This window comes from Prionailurus bengalensis, chromosome A2 (genome assembly GCF_016509475.1).
Source record: "Prionailurus bengalensis isolate Pbe53 chromosome A2, Fcat_Pben_1.1_paternal_pri, whole genome shotgun sequence".
NCBI lineage: Eukaryota > Metazoa > Chordata > Mammalia > Carnivora > Felidae > Prionailurus > Prionailurus bengalensis.
Genome location: NC_057348.1, coordinates 135257369 through 135277898, shown reverse-complemented (window position 1 = coordinate 135277898; position 20530 = coordinate 135257369). Strand labels below are relative to the sequence as shown.

The 20530-nt window shown below is 36.4% G+C and overlaps 1 protein-coding gene across 1 annotated transcript in view; it reads right to left on the bottom strand.

The window, feature by feature from the left end:
* The window catches only part of CFTR (CF transmembrane conductance regulator), a 160889-nt gene that overhangs the window by 126868 nt on the left and 13491 nt on the right, over nucleotides 1-20530 (bottom strand). The window contains exons 3-7 of the mRNA XM_043589556.1: nucleotides 11534-11749; nucleotides 8491-8580; nucleotides 7475-7638; nucleotides 6509-6634; nucleotides 1110-1356 (exon numbers count right to left, since the gene is read on the bottom strand). Of these exons, the coding sequence (XP_043445491.1) occupies nucleotides 1110-1356; nucleotides 6509-6634; nucleotides 7475-7638; nucleotides 8491-8580; nucleotides 11534-11749 (843 nt within the window). The remainder of the gene's footprint in view (nucleotides 1-1109; nucleotides 1357-6508; nucleotides 6635-7474; nucleotides 7639-8490; nucleotides 8581-11533; nucleotides 11750-20530) is intronic.

The following is a 20530-nucleotide window of genomic DNA, read 5'->3' as shown; positions in this document are numbered from 1 at the left end:
GTTCATTCTCTCTCTCTCTCAGTTGAGAAGGGTTAACAGAAGAAATAGGATTAGTCCAAGAGCAGCTATGGTTCGGAGCTATATTCCCCAATTTGTCTAACTCACAGATCTCAAACTCATATTTTCAAAACTATAAAATTAAGAAGGGTGGCTGAGTAGAGACTGTGTAGAAGTGGAGCGGGCAGGCCCTCCTTGAAGGGGGAGCTGCCATAGCTTGTGGGGGAAAAGGGACCCAGTTACTATATATTCCAATTCTTCAAAAGAGATTGAAGACATAATTTTTGTATATGTAACATTTCCCAACTTTTAAATGCTGGCAACTAACACAAATTTTTTTTTTTTAATTTAAAGTTCTAGTGAAACAGGTCAGAGGCCAAAATGAGATCCATGGACCACCCCTGGCAAAGTCTGGCCTACATTACATAATGGCAGAACCACTTAAAAGTGGCTTACCCTTCACCCTTGTTTTTATTTCTATCACAGTGATTTTCTGAGTTACATATTTAAATGGATATCAAAAAATATTAATTATAAAAATTATACCCACACATAAACTCATGGTGATGATCCATTTAGCTTTATGTATATTGGGTATAATCACCTGAGGACTTTAGAACTTCTCTTCCAAGCTACCAGCTACATCAGAATTGCTAGGATTTTAAGGTAATTAATGTGGCATAAAATGCCATTCTCATCTATCTTATTTTCTGGAAAGTGTGTTGAAAAATTTAGAAAATTTAAGGTGAACATTCTTAGTTTTAGCTGGAATGTTTTATAACTTCCTGGTGAACCTGCTACCATCTTTTGCACATTTGCCAAGTTAATTAGAAATGATCTATTGGTTGATTACGTAAATAAAATTCTCCAGAATACAGAAACAATATTTTCTTCAACTTCTTTATCTTAAGAGAATCTCACAGGCCTTCATTTATTTCACTAGGCTTTTATCCCAAGGGCTCATTAGACCACATGTAGACATCAAGAGAGGAGGAAATCCTGTGTGTCAAACAGGCCCAAGAGCAAGACTTGATCTCTAGAGAGTTTGCTCACTAGAAAAGCTCAGAACTGTTCTAAAATCTTTGCATATGATGCCCAGTTAGGTAAATTACCTGTATTTTGTTTATTGCTCCAAGAGAGTCATACCATGTTTGCACAGCCCAGGGGAATTGCCGAGTGACTGCCATGCGCAAAACGATGCAGAATGAGATGGTTGTGAATATTTTTCGGAGGACGATTGTTTTGATCAGTGCATAGGGAAGCACAGATAAAAACACAACAAAGAACCCTGAGAAGAAGAAGGCCGAGCTATTGAAGTATCTCACATAGGCTGCTTTCCGGGTCAGTTTCAGTTCTGTTCTATAAAAAAATATATAAAATTTGGGATACTTATTAACTTTTCGAATACCAGGCATCTTGGAATGTAAAACCGGAACATAGGCTCTCAAGGCTTTCTGCCGTTGTTCTGATCCTAGCTCCATCCTATATGAACTGTGTGACCTTGGACAAGTTATTTTATCTCTCTGGGCCTCAGTTACCTTCTCTGAAAGGCAGACAGTAATGAATGTACCAGTGTCTTGGACATAATACCTGTAAATATTATTTTTAAATTATAATTAATAATCTATTATTAATACTATTACTATTTGACAGTATTTTAATATCTTTTTTTTACTTAAAAATATTTTTCAATGTTTATTTATTTTTTTTTATTTATTTTTTTAATACGAAGATTATTATCAAATTGGTTTCCATACAACACCCAGTGCTCATCCCAACAGGTGCCCTCCTCAATACCCATCACCCACCCTCTCCTCCCTCCTACCCCCCCATCAACCCTCAGATTGTTCTCAGTTTTTAAGAGTCTTTTATGGTTTGGCTCCCTCCCTTTCTAACTTTTTTTTTTTTCCTTCCCTTCCCCCATGGTCTTCTGTTAAGTTTCTCAGGATCCACATAAGAGTGAAAACATATGGTGTCTGTCTTTCTCTGTATGACTTATTTCACTTAGCATAACACTCTCCAGTTCCATCCATGTTGCTACAAAAGGCCATATTTCATTTCTTCTCATTGTCACGTAGTATTCCATTGTGTATATAAACCACAATTTCTTTATGCACTCATCAGTTGATGGACATTTAGGCTCTTTGCATAATTTGGCTATTGTTGAAAGTGCTGCTATAAATATTGGGGTACAGGGGCGCCTGGGTGGCTCAGTCGGTTAAGCGTCCGACTTCAACCAGGTCACAATCTCACGGTCCGTGGGTTCGGGCCCCGCGTCGGGCTCTGGGCTGATGGCTCAGAGCCTGGAGCCTGTTTCCGATTCTGTGTCTCCCTCTCTCTGCCCCTCCCCCATTCACGCTCTATCTCTCTCTGTCCCAAAAATAAATAAACGTTGAAAAAAAAATTAAAAAAAAATAATAAAAATAAATATTGGGGTACAAGTGCCCCTATGCATCAGCACTCCTATGTCCCTTGGGTAAATTCCTAGCAGTGCTATTTCTGGGTCATAGGATAGATCTATTTTTAATTTTTTGAGGAACCTCCACACTGTTTTCCAGAGTGACTGCACCAGTTTGCATTCCCATATTTTAATATCTCCAATCACTTCATTATTAAGTTTTAAGATTAGTGAAATTCCATTCAGTTTTTTAGTTTGTTGGTTGCTGTTTTAAGTAAGTTTGGAAATGAGGACAACGTTCCAAGATTTATAAAGGAAAAATATAAGTTTGTGATTCCCTAATGGATTCTTAACATTTTAGATATTCTAGCTTGGCTTTGGAGAACACTGAAAATAATATATAAGCCACAAAGGAGTGGTTTCTCAAACCTTAGCATGTGTGAAAATCACCTGAGAAACTTATTAAAATGCAGTCTCAGGCTCACTGCTCAGAGATACTAAGTCTGCCGTAGGCTTCCAGAATCCACGTTTTAAGTAAGAACCCAAGTGATTCTGTTGCAGGTAGTTCTCGAAAAATTACAAGACAGAAGCTACTATATCCTCTCTATGTCTCACTTTAGTATAATTATTTGTAACAATCATTTTTTAAAAGATTTTATTTTATTTATTTGTTAGCACTTACTTATTTTTGAGAGAGAGAGACAGAGAGCATGAGTCGGGGAGGGGCAGAAAGAGAGGGAGACACAGAATCTGAAGCAGACTGCAGGCTCCAAGCTGCCAGAACAGAGCCTGACACAGGGCTCGAACTCATGAACTGTGAGATCATGACCTGAGCTGAAGTCCGATGCTCAACTGACTGAGCCACCCAGGCACCCCTAAAAGATTTTATTTTTTAATTTTTTCTAGTGTTTACTTACTTTTGAGAGAGAGAGAGAGACAGAGGGACAGAGCGTGAGCAGGGGAGGGGCAAAGAGAGAGGGAGACACAGAATCTGAAGCAGGTGCCAGGCTCTGAGCACAGAGCCCAATGTGGGGCTGGAACCCATGAACCGTGAGATCATTCCCTAAGCCAGTGGGACAGTCAACCGACCGAGCCACTCAGGCGCCCCTAAAAGATTTTATTTTTAAGGAATCTCTACACCCCATGTGGGGCTAGAACCTACAGTCCAGAGATCAAGAGTCACAAGCTCCACTAACTGAGCCAGCCAGGCACTCCTGCAACAATATTTTTTTTTACTTCTGATCTTCTAGTCTGAACTGCAAATGGGAACTATTTTTTTTAACATATATAAAAGAGATTTCAGTGCTCCAGCAGGCAGAAAATAGGGAGTGCAGATACTGGTAATAAGAGAGAACAATACTGCCTTCAACTTCCATCCCACTCTTTCAGGAAGAAAAATTAGTCACTTGTGATCCTCCTATTCAGATCTCTCAAGGGAAGAAGCAGGGATGAACAGACAAGCAGACGGTTCTGGTGGGAGGAAGCAATAGCAATAGCTGTGCCTGGCATTTGGGTGCTGGTTTCACACATTTGTATAATTCAGAAAAGTTCTCATTCTCAAGTGGCAGCGTTCAGAAAAAATCTTTTGGGTTTTTTCAGTCTGAAAAAAAGTATAATCCTGAGCACTCTGATCAAGAAAATGAAGTTCAACATGCCCAACTTAGACCATGATTCACAATCTAATGTGGTTTAATGCTTACTTATTTCAGTTAATTGGCATTGAAGGCAGATTGGGATTTTTGGAATCTCTCTGGGGCTTGACCCTGGCTCTGCCAGTTACAGCTATGCAATCTTAAGCAAACTGCCCTTCCCTTTGATCCTATAGAATCCACATGGGTAGAAGAGAGACATACCATCTCTCTGCTGGAGTTATTGCCAAGGTAAATGACAGCACAGCAGAGGGCCTAACACTGAGAATCTATGCTTAGAATCCTTAATCTTCAACAGAAAGAAGAATAATATTGGCTATGTTGATATTAATAAAATGCTAAAAAGCACTGGGGCGCATGGGTGGCACAGTCGGTTAAGCGTCCGACTTCAGCCAGGTCACGATCTCGCGGTCCGTGAGTTTGAGCCCCATGTCAGGCTCTGGGCTGATGGCTCGGAGCCTGGAGCCTGTTTCCGATTCTGTGTCTCCCTCTCTCTCTGCCCCTCCCCCATTCATGCTCTGTCTCTCTCTGTCCCAAAAATAAATAAACGTTAAAAAAAAAATTCTAAAAAGCACTGCTCACAAAAGTGTTCATGAATTTGTGACAATTGTTGAAATATATTAGAAACAGTTGAGGAAAAAGGAAGAAGTGGTATGACTAAAAAAGCATAATGGACTCAAGAACATTTACAAGAATCACCCAAAAAGTAGTGATTTCCATAATAAAGTCACTTGTACCTTATAAGTCATAAAAATATTTTATCAGTTTCTTATTTAAAAAAACTTGAAAGTACCTTTGTTAAAGAAGAGCAATAAAGGAGTAGATTTTCAGAGAGTTTTATAGTCTCTGCCCGGTTCAACAATGGCGTTGGCTGAGGTAATCACCCCTATGAAGTGCATCCTGCCATTCTCTTCCAGAATATTATATTTGCTCTTTTAAGGAGAAGCAATTCTTACTTTCCCATATTTACATCAGCACTTCCCAGCCTCTTCGGGTAACAATTTCATGACAGATTAAAGAACCAGATCACACTAGTTACAACCAAGCATTTGCTAATAGAATTGGCCAGACAGAAATACAGAATAGAAAGGATGAATTTCATCTTTTGAGGAAGAGGGAAAATAAAAACCAAAGTCAAGAAAAGTCAGCACCTAGAATGACCTGACCAGAAGTTTATCTTGAATCCAGAGACAACCAGATCCTCTGATCAGCTCCTCATCATTCCTGCTATGTCTGTGCTTATAGGCACAGAAACGACCAAGGGGACAAGTGTGATAGAGCAGTCACTTTGTTAAAAAGAAAAACAACTTCAACCAACTAGACAATTCCCCAAGATCTTTAAGGATGTTTCTGGAAAGAAAATATAATTCCTTTCCTGGATTTGTTTTGAAAGTCATAATAAAAACAGGTGACAGTAATGTTTGGGAAATATTTACTCTTTTACTCTTTCTATTTACATGGCAAAGGCCTTAATAGTTCAGCATTTCTTTTGTTGTTCCAATCACACACCTGCAGCTCAGTTATCACCGGCTACTGGAATCAGCAGCCCAATTTCCTGATGACCACATTCACACCATCCAAAAGGGTACTCTTTTTTGTATATTTTCCCCTGTGAAACTCTCATATGCTATAGGACCTGAAATTATCTGCTCTTTAACAGTAGTATATCTATCACTGAGTCTCCTAGAAGCCTTTTTTGATTGCAGTTTGTAGAACATGGAACTTGACTGAAAGAAATGGTCTCATGGCTACAGAAATGCCATAGCTTATATTGTACCCTAAATTACCACAGTAATCATCTCTCAGTCTGTGCTATACTTTTTCACTGGATATAGTCTTTACCAGTCAGTGAAAGAGAGATTATCGGAGGTGAAATAAGACTAGAGAGAGGTGCTAAGTATTGATTCTATCTCAGGTGGTGGCTTTCATTGCTTGAACTGACCTCTCAAATGCAGGGTTTCTAGAACACAAGTTACTAGATATTATCCTGTATTATTATTCTTAAGTTAAGGAAGAACAATGATACTTTAACCAAAGAGAAGGGTTTCTTTTCACTTTTCCTGTGCCATAACATAAGTGAAATGGAAGAACAGAAAACCACTTATTTGGTTCAGATTTGCACACTTATTGCTCTACTGGTTTCATTTAAGGTTTTACTCAGCCTCCAGCATTATGATCATTATTTTAGTCAAATAAGTATAATAAGCAGCTATAAACACATAGAGGGGATTCTTCATACAGCATAAATATCCTTGTAATAAAAAATAACACACTTAACCAACTATATACAGACCATGAAAATGACTTTATGCCACTTGATAGTGATACAGGAATATTGATATAACTTAATACAATTGATTGTCAGAAACTTCAAATATGAACTGAAATCCCACTGTGACATACTCATCTTTAAAATATTAAACATGAAATAGCTACTGATATTGAAATTATCAGAAAGACTTACTGTCTTAGGTTTTCAATCATTTTTTCCATCGCTTCCTCCCAGCAGTATGCCTTAACAGATTGGATATTTTCAATCATTTCAGAGGTGATCACAAGTCTTTCGTTGATCTTTCCAGCTCTCTGATCTCTGTAAATCAATTAATCAATCAAATACTTAATAAAACCAAGTCAAATTACCACTAAGAACCACAAAAGTTTTTTCAAAAAATCCACATTTCTTATTAAACAGATGAACATTTATTTTATTATCTAACAGATGGTAACAAAAATCATGAACAAAAATCATTCACTAAATAGCTACCATTTAGTGAATGCCTCTTATGTGCCACACACTATTAGATGCATTCCACATACTATCCCAGTGTAGTACCCTTCATGGAAGTCTAGAAGTAGTGGTTATCTCCATTTTAAAGATAAAAAAACAGAGACTCAGTAAGGCCAAGTTACTTGAGTCAGGTCACATAACTAGTAAGCATGCAGTCTGGTATTTAAACCAAGAGTTAGCAGATTCCACATTTTGTATACATTCTATCATCTTCTAGCTGACAAACTCTAGAAGTCCTCTATCATAAGCTGTGACTTGTATCATTAACTCATTCTCTAATAAAAAGTAACCAAGGCTGTAGTGTGATTATCCTTGAACCAGAGTAGGAAAAACCTATAAAATTCTATCCAACACTTATGCATTCACTCCCATGTACATATATGTTTTATCCATTCTACCTAAATATTATAATACATAAAAATGAACTGAATATTAAAATATTTAAAAAGAAATTCTATAGATTGATAAGCAAAAACAAAGTCCCTTAATACACTGAGTATGATTTACACTATTAAAATAACTCCTTTTTAGTGACATCCAGGAAGTAGATCCCAGTTCAGTATATAGAGCAGTCCCTGGTTTTAGTAGACTTTTGGAATATCTAACTTAAAATCCTTCCAAGCTATGTAACCAGAGTGCTACCTGTACTTCATCATCATTCTTCCCAGTGCAGCTTGAAAAAGGGCAAGGATTATGAGGAAAGCAAGACCACAGAAGGCAGAGGCCTGTAACAAGTCCCAGAGGAGCCCCATGAGCAGAGCCACTTGCAAAGGAGCAATCCACACAAAATGTGCCAGTGCAAGTCCCTGCGAAATAAAATCACAGTGAAAACCAGTGACAAACAAACAATCAAACAAGCCTAAGATGGGAGAAATTGAGCACAGCGAGCTTATACAATCAAACACATCATGCTTCCCACTGTGCTAAACTCAATGTGTTTGTTACACGAAGCACACATCAGTGTGCTTAAACATTCTACAAATAGACTAGGATTTCCCAAGGAACAAATTTCAAGTTGTTGCATTTTCGGGGTGTTTTTATTCAATGGAATTAAAATTAAATATCTTAAGTATCAGGTCAGGGACTTATTTTAAATAACTTAATTCTATTTGGATAAAGCAAGAGCCATGGTATAAACACGTAAGAGCAAAATGGTTTCCAAAGGCTCAAGGTAACAACTCTATCACCTGACAAAATATTCAGAGTAAATGCAGGCTCAATTCATTAGTAATTTATGTAGCACCTGCTGTGGGTTTAACATTATGCTACATACTGAAAACGCTAAGATAAATAAAACACATTATGTGTCCTCAAAGACCTTGCAATTATTTGTGTCATAAGACAGCACTGAACAAGAATTGCTCAGAGTATCATATTCAGCCAAAGTAAATAACAGATGTAAAGTATTAAAAGGAAACAAGATCTGATAAAAAATGAATTTTGAAACACCTCATTAAATATGCAGCAAGCTGAGATGCCTTTGTATCGGCTGGTTCTGTAAGCCCCGGGAATGGCACTGTCCTATGCAACCCAACCTTGCAGGAATAGGGAAGGTAGGGATGTCTATGATTTAGCCACATATTACCATCAACTAACCCAGAAAACCCCTTGGGACTGTATGATTTATAACAATAATGCATAAATCAGTAGGTACATACTTCATCAAATTTGTTCAGGTTGTTGGAAAGGAGACTAACAAGTTGTCCAATACTTATTTTATCCAGAACACGGCTTGACAGCTTTAAAGTCTAAAAGGAAAATTGGAAGTTAGGTGATGTTGACAAAGAGAAGACAAAAAGAATATTTATAAATCACATTATAATACAGCTGAAGAATTAGGTGACTATGCATGCGTTTTTAAGTAAAGGTAATGAAAATTATTTTATGTTTATCTAGCTTAGGATATTCTCCGATTTATAAATATTTCTCTTCACAAAATATATTATACTGGCATGCCTGTAGTTATTTTATTTTCCAGAATCTATATAGTAAGAACATCCTTTCTACTCCACAGCAGTAATGATATTACACTTAAATGTCCATTAATATGGTGTGGAGATTTTGGTGGGTTTGGTTTGGTTTGGTTTGGTTTTTATAGGCAGCAAAATTTGAGATTAAAGCCTATAATCTTATAGTAACTCTATTTTTCTATAGTGGAGTCCTATAGTAATTCTATTGAATAAAATGACAGTTAAAGTCAATAAAAGTATATTATGAATAATTGAATCATTAATGACTTTGTGAAAGATTAACAATACAAAATCCTTAAATATTACACAGAAAAAATACATCCCTATACACAAATAGAACTGGTAAGTAGATAAATTAATAATAGTTATGAAAGATCACTTATACTTTGCCTAAAATTGAATAAGAATTTATTATCCCTTAGATGCCTTTGATTGGAGAGTACCCATCCAACATTTGTTTCAATTGAATGTATATGTATTGAGCACTTATGAGATGCAAATCACTGGATTCAAGGCTTCAGGAATTATTGTTATGATTTATTAATACATATTTCTTGCCTTAAGGTAACCTAGTACATACATCAACTAAATATGATATGATAAATGAGTTCAAGGGAGCAGAATATAACCGGGTGGTTATGAGAAAGTTCACATACCTGGTTACAAAAATTGGGATTTTATCGAGGAGGTAAAATTGAATATGGGTGTGGAATAATGAATACAATTTAGATAAGTACAGATGAAGAAAGAATCAAAGCAGTTAATTCCAAAACACTATTAGAGCAATATGAGGGGAAAATTCCATTGACTGGATCACACACTCCTCATTAATAGACTTCATGTATCTCAGGTGTGCATAGCAAGCACTCAGCGAAGATTTGTTTTTGTTATTATTTCTGTCTTCTTGAAATTCATAAGCAAAGATAAATTTAGTTCATATTTAGATTATTTTCTTATATTTTTACATTTTTCATTTAAGTACAGTTGACATACAATATTATATTCGTTTCAGGTGTACAACATAATGATTTGACATTTATAGAATGCATTTAGGTTCATTATTTAAAATATAATTTGAATGTATCATAGTTGCAGATTTTGGAGCAAAGCAAAAAAGTGCTGTATTACAAAATTTGGGGTACTGTAAGGAGAATTAGTGGCTGCCTGCCATGTGGATGGAGCTGGTCTGATACGGGACCAGTCTACTTCAGGCTCCTTTAGGGACCAAACCACAGCCATGTGAAGACACAACTGAATTCTCTGGTGACGGTGCCAGTGCAGGCCAGTAAGTGCAGCTAGAGGGGTAAACAAACCAGGTAATAACACAAATACTCAAAAATGAGAGAATAAAGGATAGATGCAATAGCTTCTAACTTTTCCTCAGCGTGTTCTGAGTCTGAAAGCACATATGCTGCTGTATTTGTGCTAAATGTTACACATGAATTTACAAATAACCTTCTCCTTCTTTGATCTCCCATCCCCTTTAGCCCATAAAATTTCTGGATCAAAACAAAATTTTTGTTGATTTATTACCCATGTTTTCCTGGTACTTGGTTGAATTGATGACATTGTAGCTGAGGTGATCTGACTAAACTGTGGACTCTATTTTTTTTTTCGTGTGCATCCATAAAAGGCTGTTTTGAACAATAAAGTATGACTATCAAGGTTTTATGACACAACTGACCTTGCATATATATTATGGAAGTGTTATGGGTTATTTGCTAGAGGTAATTTCAGATCCATGTCCCTTATAAGCCAAGTATATAAAGTTTTTACATTGGGGGAAGAAAAAGAGAAGAAGGGTAAAGCAATACCCAAATGATTCAACCAAAATAGCTTTACTGTAATGACTTGGTAGACCCAAGCAATCACACATGGCCTACAAAGCATGTCACTGAAATGATATTAAATTGTGTTTGTAAGGTGGGAAGTCTTAATCTGCATTCACCTAAATCATGCTTCTGCAGCTTGGGCTCTTGTCTGGATAATGCATACAGAAAAGTAGAGAAGGTTCTTATGGTTGTAGTACATGTGTTGTTGCAAAAATGTTCAATTTGCAGGACTCAAAGGATGACAAAATCACTGTGTCACAACTAATTAAGGCAGGAACTGTTATTGCTTGGATTATCAATAACAATTACATACTACACTCTTGTTATTGAACGTAAAGATATATGGCATTTTACCACAAGACATTTTGCCAATGACTTTTACATGGATGGTAAGTATCATTTTAATGGGGAGCCATACATTCCAAAACACAATGATGTGACTAGTTTTAAAAAATGAAATCTGGGGCACCTGGGTGGCTCAGTCTGTTGGGCCTCCAACTTCAGCTCAGGTCATGATCTTACAGTTCGGTTCGTGAGTTCAAGTCCCACATCAGGCTCTGTGCTGACAGCTCGGAGCCTGAAGCCTGCTTCAGATTCTGTGTCCCTCTCTCTGCCCCTCCCCTGCTCACACTCTCTCTGTCTCTCTCAAGGATAAATAAACATTAAAAAATATTTTTAAAAAATGAAATCCATAGCATAGGGAGTTTACAGAAAATGCTCAATAATTATTAGCCAAAATGAACTGAATTAATCACCAAGGAAAATGAGAAACATTAATTAATGCTGCCATTTACTTAACAGGACTACAAAATTGATTTTAGCATTTATCCCTTATGTGTATCAACATGACATTTAAAACATGTTGCACGTAGCATGGAGACTATGTGAGAAAGCATTACCTTCTTATAAATCAAACTAAACATAGCTATTCTTATTTGCATTCCAATGTGATGAAGGCCAAAAATGGCTGGGTGCAAAAGCAGAGTCCTCATGACAAAGAGAAGGCATAAGCCTATGGCTAGATAAATTGCAATGGAGCGTTCCGCCTTGTTATCTGGATCATAGGAAGCTATGATTCTTCCCAGTAAGAGAGGCTGGACTGCTTTGGTGACTTCCTAAAAAGAGGAAAAACCAAGAAATTAGATTTCATTTCCCTTGCATAAAATGGCCCCACAATTTCAACAAAAAAAATTTTCCTCTTTAGAGAAGGATTTAAAATGGGCTAACATAGAGGGCTGCGCCATATGTAAAACTCTTGATGTTATTTTCATTTTTATACTTTGAAATAAGATTTGATTTTTGGTTATAGTGAAAGTCATTTGGAGACAAGTTTATGCATAAGGTATTTTTGACTGAAAAGTGAATAGTGGCCATACAGTAAAGGTGTGGTTTCTGGAATGGTATATTAATCAGTAATATGTACATAGCGCTGAATGGTTTATGAAATATTTTCATTTGATTTTCAGGACAGCTTTAGGAGTCAGAGTAGGCATTATTATTTTCACTTTGTGGATGAAGAAACTAAGGCCAAAGACACCAAGTGACCTGATGTGACTTCAAAATAGAACTTGAGAAAGTGTTTGGAGTTAGTGGCATTATTTCCAGAATGAAAACAGCTTCTCAAGGCAACCACATAAAGAGGAGCTGGCAACAGGAGGAAGGAGCATGCAGGCACTGGTGGCATTTAATTCACCCACTTCCACTAATGGTCTCAAGCCCATCTTGGTATGGAATGGGTATGGGCTTCAGGGAAGCAGTGTTACAACAAACTTCAACCTCAGTCCAGTTTCCAATGATTTATCAACTCTTCAAAGCCTTGTGAGTTAACACAGGAAGATGAAAGTTGTGCTTTCCAAATGCATCTAGTCAGGGTCCTCAATTAATTAGTAAATCAAATTGTCCATCAAATCCATTACCCCTCCTCCTGAATATATAGGAATAGATTTGAATTCAAGAGGTCTAACTCTTCTCCATCTTACTAAATTGTTTTCAAGAGAGAAAAACACAAAACCTCCCCTGTCTTGTTTTATGATGAACCAATGAAATGGAGATCTGAAGCTAAACCCTCAAGGGATGTGATGTTAGGCTAATTGATTCCATTTCAAAGGTATATTTTCCAGCCAGACTGGTACCACAGTCTGGTTCAGTTCACTCCCCCTCAACCCTTAATTTGCTTATTCTCCTCCATTTTCTACAATCCCTTTTCTAAACCGCAAATGCCCAATACCACAAGCCCCCTTATTCCCAATAACTAAAAACGCTTTTCTGTACCAAGTTCATCCCCATTAGAAATCAATCCTACCTATACAGAGCTGTCATTGATTGATCACTAGCTGTGCATTCTATACTTTATATTCAGTACTTTATTTCAAATTAACTATGTAGACTAAGGCTCTGAATATAAGGAAAGAATCAAACACTTTTTAAAAGTTTCCAAACTAATCACAAAATGGATTATAGTTTTCTCATCTCACATTAGCCATATTCAAACCTGTATTCAGACAGATGAGTACTGAAAAGAAAATCACTAACTTTTCTGCATATAACATGTTAATTGTTTGCTATATCTGCTGAAGAGCACTTGTTTTTTAAAAAGTAAATAAGTGTGTACTTTTTTGCTGGTGTGTATCATATTGTATATGATTTGTACTTTTATTACACATGTATCCACCTTTAGAATATATAGAAAGAATTGGCTCTGGTGTTTTAAATTTATATAAATGGTATCATACTATGCTTTTTGCAACTATTCTTTATTTATACTGTGTTTTTGACATTTGTTTCCATTGGTCCTTGCATAGCTACACATTTATTCTAAGTGCTGTTCAACATGACATCCTTGAATACATCAGGTTATATGTCCCACTGTCTTAAACTGGGGGCATACAGGTTGTTTCCATTTTTAAACTACTACAATCTGTGCAGGTGATGCCCTATTTCTTTCAAGTTTCATAGACCCATGTCAGACTTTCTCTAGCAGAGATAATTTTATTTCAAAATAACTCCTTACACCAGGAAAATAAAGTCAAAATAAATCTTGTATTTGAAATTACAGGTATGAATTTATCTGCATTACAGATGTGCTTAGAGTGGCAATATTTCATCCTCAAAATTACTTTTAGATCAATATTTTATTCTAGAATTTTTCTATACTAATGTTGCTCTTCATAGACAAATGTCAATACCACATTTACTTTGATTTAATTTTCCATTAATAGTGGGTTTGCAGTTGGCTAAATATTTACTTTAAAAATTATACCTCTAAACTCAAAGCATAGTTATTTTTTCTGATACAAGTACATGATTAGTTGAAGAACTTCTAAGGTTCCATTATTTTCTATGGTATGTAGTCACTAAATTCCTCACTATCATCAGTATGTCAACTTTTTTACAATATTATTTATATGTCTTTATCCCAGGAATACTAGGACATTATTTGCGAAATGTTGAAAAGTTAGGATTGCTCAATATAAGAAATTAATAGAATCCAATAGACTATAGAAGAACTTATGATTATCTCAGTAACAACTGTAATAAATCTGATAAAACTTCAATATCAGTTTCTGATAAATGTTCTAACTATACTTGAATACAAAGAAAGAAATTTTCCTTCAAAACGGCAATCAACACCTAATTAACTAATCTTAACAAACTAATCAATAAAACTAAAAGCATTACCTTTAGGGTCAGGCAAACACAAACAATAGGAATACTGGTTATTAGAACAATTTAACATTTTCTGGAACTTTTAGCTGTTACAACTCAATAAGAGAAATGATCAAGGTATGAGTATTATGAAGAAATGAAAAGGATCATTATAAGCATAGAATATGACCATCCATATAACAAATTTAAGTGAATTAAGAGTTTCATAGGCAGTGGTTTAAGAAATAATTATACTAAGAAATTAAATTCCTACATACCAAGCATAGTACTCAATTAAATAAGTATCCCATTTATATAAAAATTTATGTTATATAACAAGAGACATTATAAATACCAATAATTAATATATATACCTTAAAAATATTTATAAACATTACTAAGACATATTTTATTTTTTTTACATTTATTTATTTTTGAGAGACAGAGCACAAGTGGGGAGGGGCAGAGAGAGAAGGAGACAGAATCCAAAGGAGGCTCCAGGCTCTGAGCTGTCAGCACAGAGGCCGAAGCGGGGCTCAAACTCACAAACAGTGAGATCATGACCTAAGCCGAAGTCGGACATTCAACTGACTGAGTCACCCAGGCGCCCCTACTAAGACATATTTTAAAGTCTTAAATAAAAGTCTTAAGGACTTTAAATTTTTCTATAAAGAAAAACTGAATATTACAAAGATTATATTCTCTCCATGGTATTTTGTAAGTCTAACGTAACTTTCACCAGAATTTCAGGTGGGTTCTTTGGAAGCGGATTTTCAGCACCATAATAGCAGGGACTGATAGTCTTCATTTCTATAATAATCCCAACATGATGCACAATACCTAACACAGAACATCCACTAAGTGAGTATTTGCTAATCAATGGGTAAAATGATTATAAATTTCATTTGAAAAAAATGAGAGATTAGTCAAAAACATTTGAGAAATAAGAAAAATGTGTGAAAAGGTTTACATTACTGGATATTAAATCATATTATACAGCTATTATAATATGTGGCATGACAAAGAAATAGAGTGATTTATCTGTGAGCAGGTTCGAGCACACGTAATAATTTTGTGTATTATGTTATTCTAATTCAGTGGAGAAAGGCTAGATTATGCAATAAATGATGAGGAAACTGGACACTCATTTTTAAAATTACATTTTTATCTCAAACATACATCAAAATAAATTGCAAATGCATTCGATAATTTACATGTAAAAGCTGAAATAGTAAAACATAAATAAACATAAATAAACATAAAAAACATGTAAAAACATAAATAATTTGGGTAGGAAGGCTTTTAATAATGTCTGATAACAAAAGCAGAAAACAAAGGAAAAGGTATATAGATTTGGCAGCAAATTTTTAAAAGTTAAAACTTCTTTTTTAAAAATTTTTATTTATTTTTTTTAATTTTTTTTCAACGTTTATTTATTTTTTTTGGGACAGAGAGAGACAGAGCATGAACGGGGGAGGGGCAGAGAGAGAGGGAGACACAGAATCGGAAACAGGCTCCAGGCTCTGAGCCATCAGCCCAGAGCCTGACGCGGGGCTCGAACTCACGGACCGCGAGATCGTGACCTGGCTGAAGTCGGACGCTTAACCGACTGCGCCACCCAGGCGCCCCCCTTTTTTAAAAATTTTTAAATGCTTATTTATTTTTGAGAGAGAGCGCACGCGCGCACAAGCGGGGGAGGGGGCAGAGAGAGAGGGAGACCCAGAATCTGAAGCAGACTCCAGACTCTCAGCTGTCAGCACAGAGCCCACCCATGACAGCCCGACGCAGGCCTCAAACTCATGAGCTGTTGAGATCATGACCTGAGTCCAAAGCGGACACTTAATGGACTAAGCTGCCTAGATGCCCTAAAAGTTAAAACCTCTAATTGTTAAGAAAATAAGAGGTAAAACTCACTAGAAACAAATGATAGGCTGGGGGAAATACTCTCTTATATCAATAAGAAAAAGACAAACTCTAAAATAGACAAAAAACATGAAAAGGCAATTATATACACACAAAAAATATAAATGCTTAATTAATATACAAAAACTGTTTAAACTCACTAGAAACCAAAAGTAATGCAAAGAAAAATAATAATATATTCCTTCTCACTGAGCAATTTGAAAATAATTTTTAAATGATGACACCTATTATTGGTGAGGGCTGAATTTTCATACTTTAGTAGCAAGAAAGTAAAATAGTACATTTTACTGGAAGGCAATTTGATAATCTGGAAATCTGCTAAAGGGATGTCATTGAAGGTCTGTTTACAATCATGAAAAATTAGAAGCAATATAAACATTTAATGATGGGGAACTGAAAAATTATGGTATGGTACAGTCACATGATTTATTAAACAATAGGGTGACTAGGTAAAAAGTCATCTAATGACATAAAAGGCATTCATAATACATTAAGAAGAGAAGCATATTTATAACACATTATATAAAGCAATGATCCCCCTCCCTTAATAAAGTATATATTCTATTCCCATGGGAAAAAAACTAGAAGGATGAACATCAAATTTATCAGTAATTATCTGATTACTTTCATAATCATAAAAATATTTAAAGGAATAATAAAATTTAGTTAGGAAATTTCATATGATTTATGGTCATTAATAAGTGGTGAAGAAAACATGCATACAAAAACATAAAAGAAAATACACACACACACACGAGTATACACTGAGAAATGACTGAGCCACCCAGGAGTCCTATTATTTTTATTTTCTTAATGTTTATTTATTTTTGAGATAGGGAGAGAGAATATGAATGGGGGAAGGGCAGAGAGAGAGAGAGGAAAACAGAGGATCCAAAGTGGGTTCAAATTTATGAACCTCAAGATCATGACCTGAGCTGAATTCGGACACTCAACCAAATGAGCCACATAGGAGCCCCAGTAATAGCTATCATTTATGAAGCACTTGCTATGTACCAGGATTTATTCAAGTTTAAATAACTTTCCCAGTGTCACACAGCTATTAAGTGGTAAACCTGGGCTTTGAACCAAACATTTGACTGAAAAGCCTTCCTCTTTATTCATAACCATAAATCGAAATGGAAATGTTATAACATGACTTGTTTATCTCTCAACTGACCATCAGTGCAAGGATTATGATTAGTTCAACATCAACTTAGCAAATCAAGTTATAAGTTTATATCACTGTGATTTAAGATAAATGCCACTTCTCTAGGACCCATCTCATGGACACATAATTTAAAAGTTTAAAGAGATCATAGACATTATACACTTTACTACAGCCTCTTTTACTGTATACTCAAGGAAACAGAGATCCAGGAAAGTTATTTGACTTTCCCAAAGATCATAAAACAAGTCTGTGGCAACAGGGCATGAGCAAGCCCTGGGGAAGTTAAGAAAAAATACCCCATCTTTGAAAAGAAAATACATACGTATATTTTTACTTTAAACATATTTTATTCATTAGTCATATTGGATACTGGTTAGCTACAAGAGCTAAAAATGCACCAAGTTCCTATCAGGAATGGAAGTCCTAGATGCCCTTATATCCAGTTTAAGTCTTAAAAACCATGATCACAAGGGCACCTGGGTGGCTCAGTTGGTTAAGCATCCAACTTCAGATCAGGTCTTGAGTTCAAGCCCCACTTTGGGCTCTGTGCTGACAGCTTAGAGCCTGGAGCCAGATTTGGATTCTGTGTCTCCCTCCTCTCTGCCCCTCCCTCACTCACTCTCTCTCTGTCTCAAAAATAAATAAACATTAAAAGAATTTTTAATAAAAAAAAAACATGATCACAAACAATTCCCAATTTACAAATCAATTTTGTTCCAAAATTTCACATGGAAGAACAGGAGGTGCGTTTGGTTTTAGACACAGTATTCTACTGGACGTGATACTGGATTCCTAGGTTAGCCTTCAAAAGTACATATACCACTAAATGCTCCTGGAGCACCGTTCTGTTCAAATTGTTCACAAAAAACCAACCAACCTGTGTAACAAATTTCCTACAGAAAAAGATGTAACATCTCCCTCTGCTGCAATCTTGGAAGAGAAACAGAGTGCCTTTTAACCATATCTTTGCCCTCTCCATGCATCCTGTCATCTGCTTCTCTCCAGTGGGGTCCTGGGAGGAGCGCCGCTGGAAGACGTGGAGAGTTAACACTAGTTACTTTGGGATTTCCCAATAAACCCTTAGCTACTTTCTCATCCCAGTGGGATTCCGTCACTTTATTCAAGGGCTCATTGGCCCTCATGAATCTGCCCACTTCTCTTTTCACAACAGTATTCCTTCTACCAAGGCTTTCTCTTCTCCCACAACCCTGCAAGGCCTTCACCTGAGAGCTTTTAGAAATGCAGAATTTTAGGGTCTTACCCAAAACCTCCTAAATTGGAACCTGCATCTTAGCTAGATCCCTGGGTCACTGGTATGCATATTAAAGTTTGAGAAACACTGCTCTAATGTCATTAAAAGAGTTAATATTCATTTTATGTTTTTCAGTTTTTTCATATTATCATTAAGAAAAATTCAAACTAAAATGCTTTCTCAATGTGGGTCATTCTAGCAAAAATCAGATGCATTTAGTAATAATGTTGGCCCTTGTCTACCTAAATCAGAATCACCTGGGAACCTTAATGAGACTACTATTATCCCAAGGCCCATCCAAATCAATTAAATCACATATTTGGGGCGGGGCTTCTGGATACAGAAATATCCAGAAGACTGATACAGAAATTCCTCATGATTCAAAGAAATCTAAAGCCCAAGAACTTCCAACTCTTACCACAGGAACTGAGGGAAGGTGTAGATTGCCTTCATTCAGGTAGACAATACAAGGAAGTGTGTATTAGAGATGAGGGTTCTAGTAGTGAGTAGAAATGGGATATAGGGTGAGTTTAGGGAGTACAGCATGCAAGTCACTGCTGGGGTTAGAGAAGAAGCTACATATGGGGAGAGGTAGGGATGGGAAGGAAGAGGAGAAAGGGGACCCACCTAACAGGCATCTAGAAGAAGGAGATTTGCTGAAGATAGCTGTCCTTAGGTAACCAGTCATCTGAAAGGAGCATACATAAGTCAGAGCCTAAGCCAGGGACCATCTGTGGGCAGAATTCCCTCAAACACTCTCCGTTTCTTAGCAGTAGGCTTGTATTCAAGTGCCTACTCAATGTCTTTGTTAAAACTTAAGGGACAAGGGAGCCTGGTGGCTCAGTTGGTTAAGCGTCTCTTGATTTTAGCTCAGGTCCTAATCTCACAGTCGTGAGATGGAGCGCTGTACCAGGCTGCACACTGAGTATGAAGCCTGCTTGGGATTTACTCTCTCCCTGCCTGTCTGTCCCTCCCCAACTTGCATGTGCACTCTCTCTCTCTCAAAAATCAATAAATAAACATTTAAAAAAAAAACCATAAGAGATAAAAGATCGTTTTATGCAATACAGACCATGGGACTTGAGAACTCTATCAACATTAGTACTAGGACTTCTCCTGTATGTCCCTAACCTTCTTGGGGTCTAATGAATAGAACAGGTTTGACCCAAGTTGTACTGACATGCATCTCACTTTGATGATGGCAATATGCCCAGAACTGCCTAGGAATCAAGAAGGGATAACACTATTCTCTCAGCAATTTGCTCACAGTACTCCTGACACTTGGCTTGCTTCTCACTGTCCTTAACTGACTCTTATGCTCAGTTTTTCAACAGCCAGTTTCTCTTCTATGCTAGGAGTCTTAAATGTGAAAGACCATGTTGTATCTGGCTGCTGAGTCAGATGAAGAAAAAACAAGTACATAGTTAATGATGAGAGGCCATAGCTAATATGATTTAAAATTACATCAACTATTATAGAGATACAAGCTCCTTGATGATGGCATTTTCTTTTTTCTTAACCTTTCACAGTCAAAAGCAAATCTTACACCACTTTTTCTATCAGTCCTGAAAACAACTGAATACTCTTTGTATCACAATTATCCTGATTTAGAGGGACTAAGAATGCACAGGTAATTTTGAAAGCATGTCCACTTTTAGCAAGAGTAGTGTTCTAGCAATTTCAAGAATCCTCACTCATTTAATGGACTGAAAAATCCCCAAGCTGATACAAGCAGAGGAAGAAAAGGAATTCCCCAAACGAATACCATAAATACTAAGGTACTGGTAGAAGTTGCTTCAAAAGGCAGAGGTCTTATAATAATGGCTACATTTTCTACCCTTCTTTTCTTCTGTAAGTGACAAAAAGAATAGAGACAAGAGATTAGGTATGCTGAAAAGCTGCACTCGT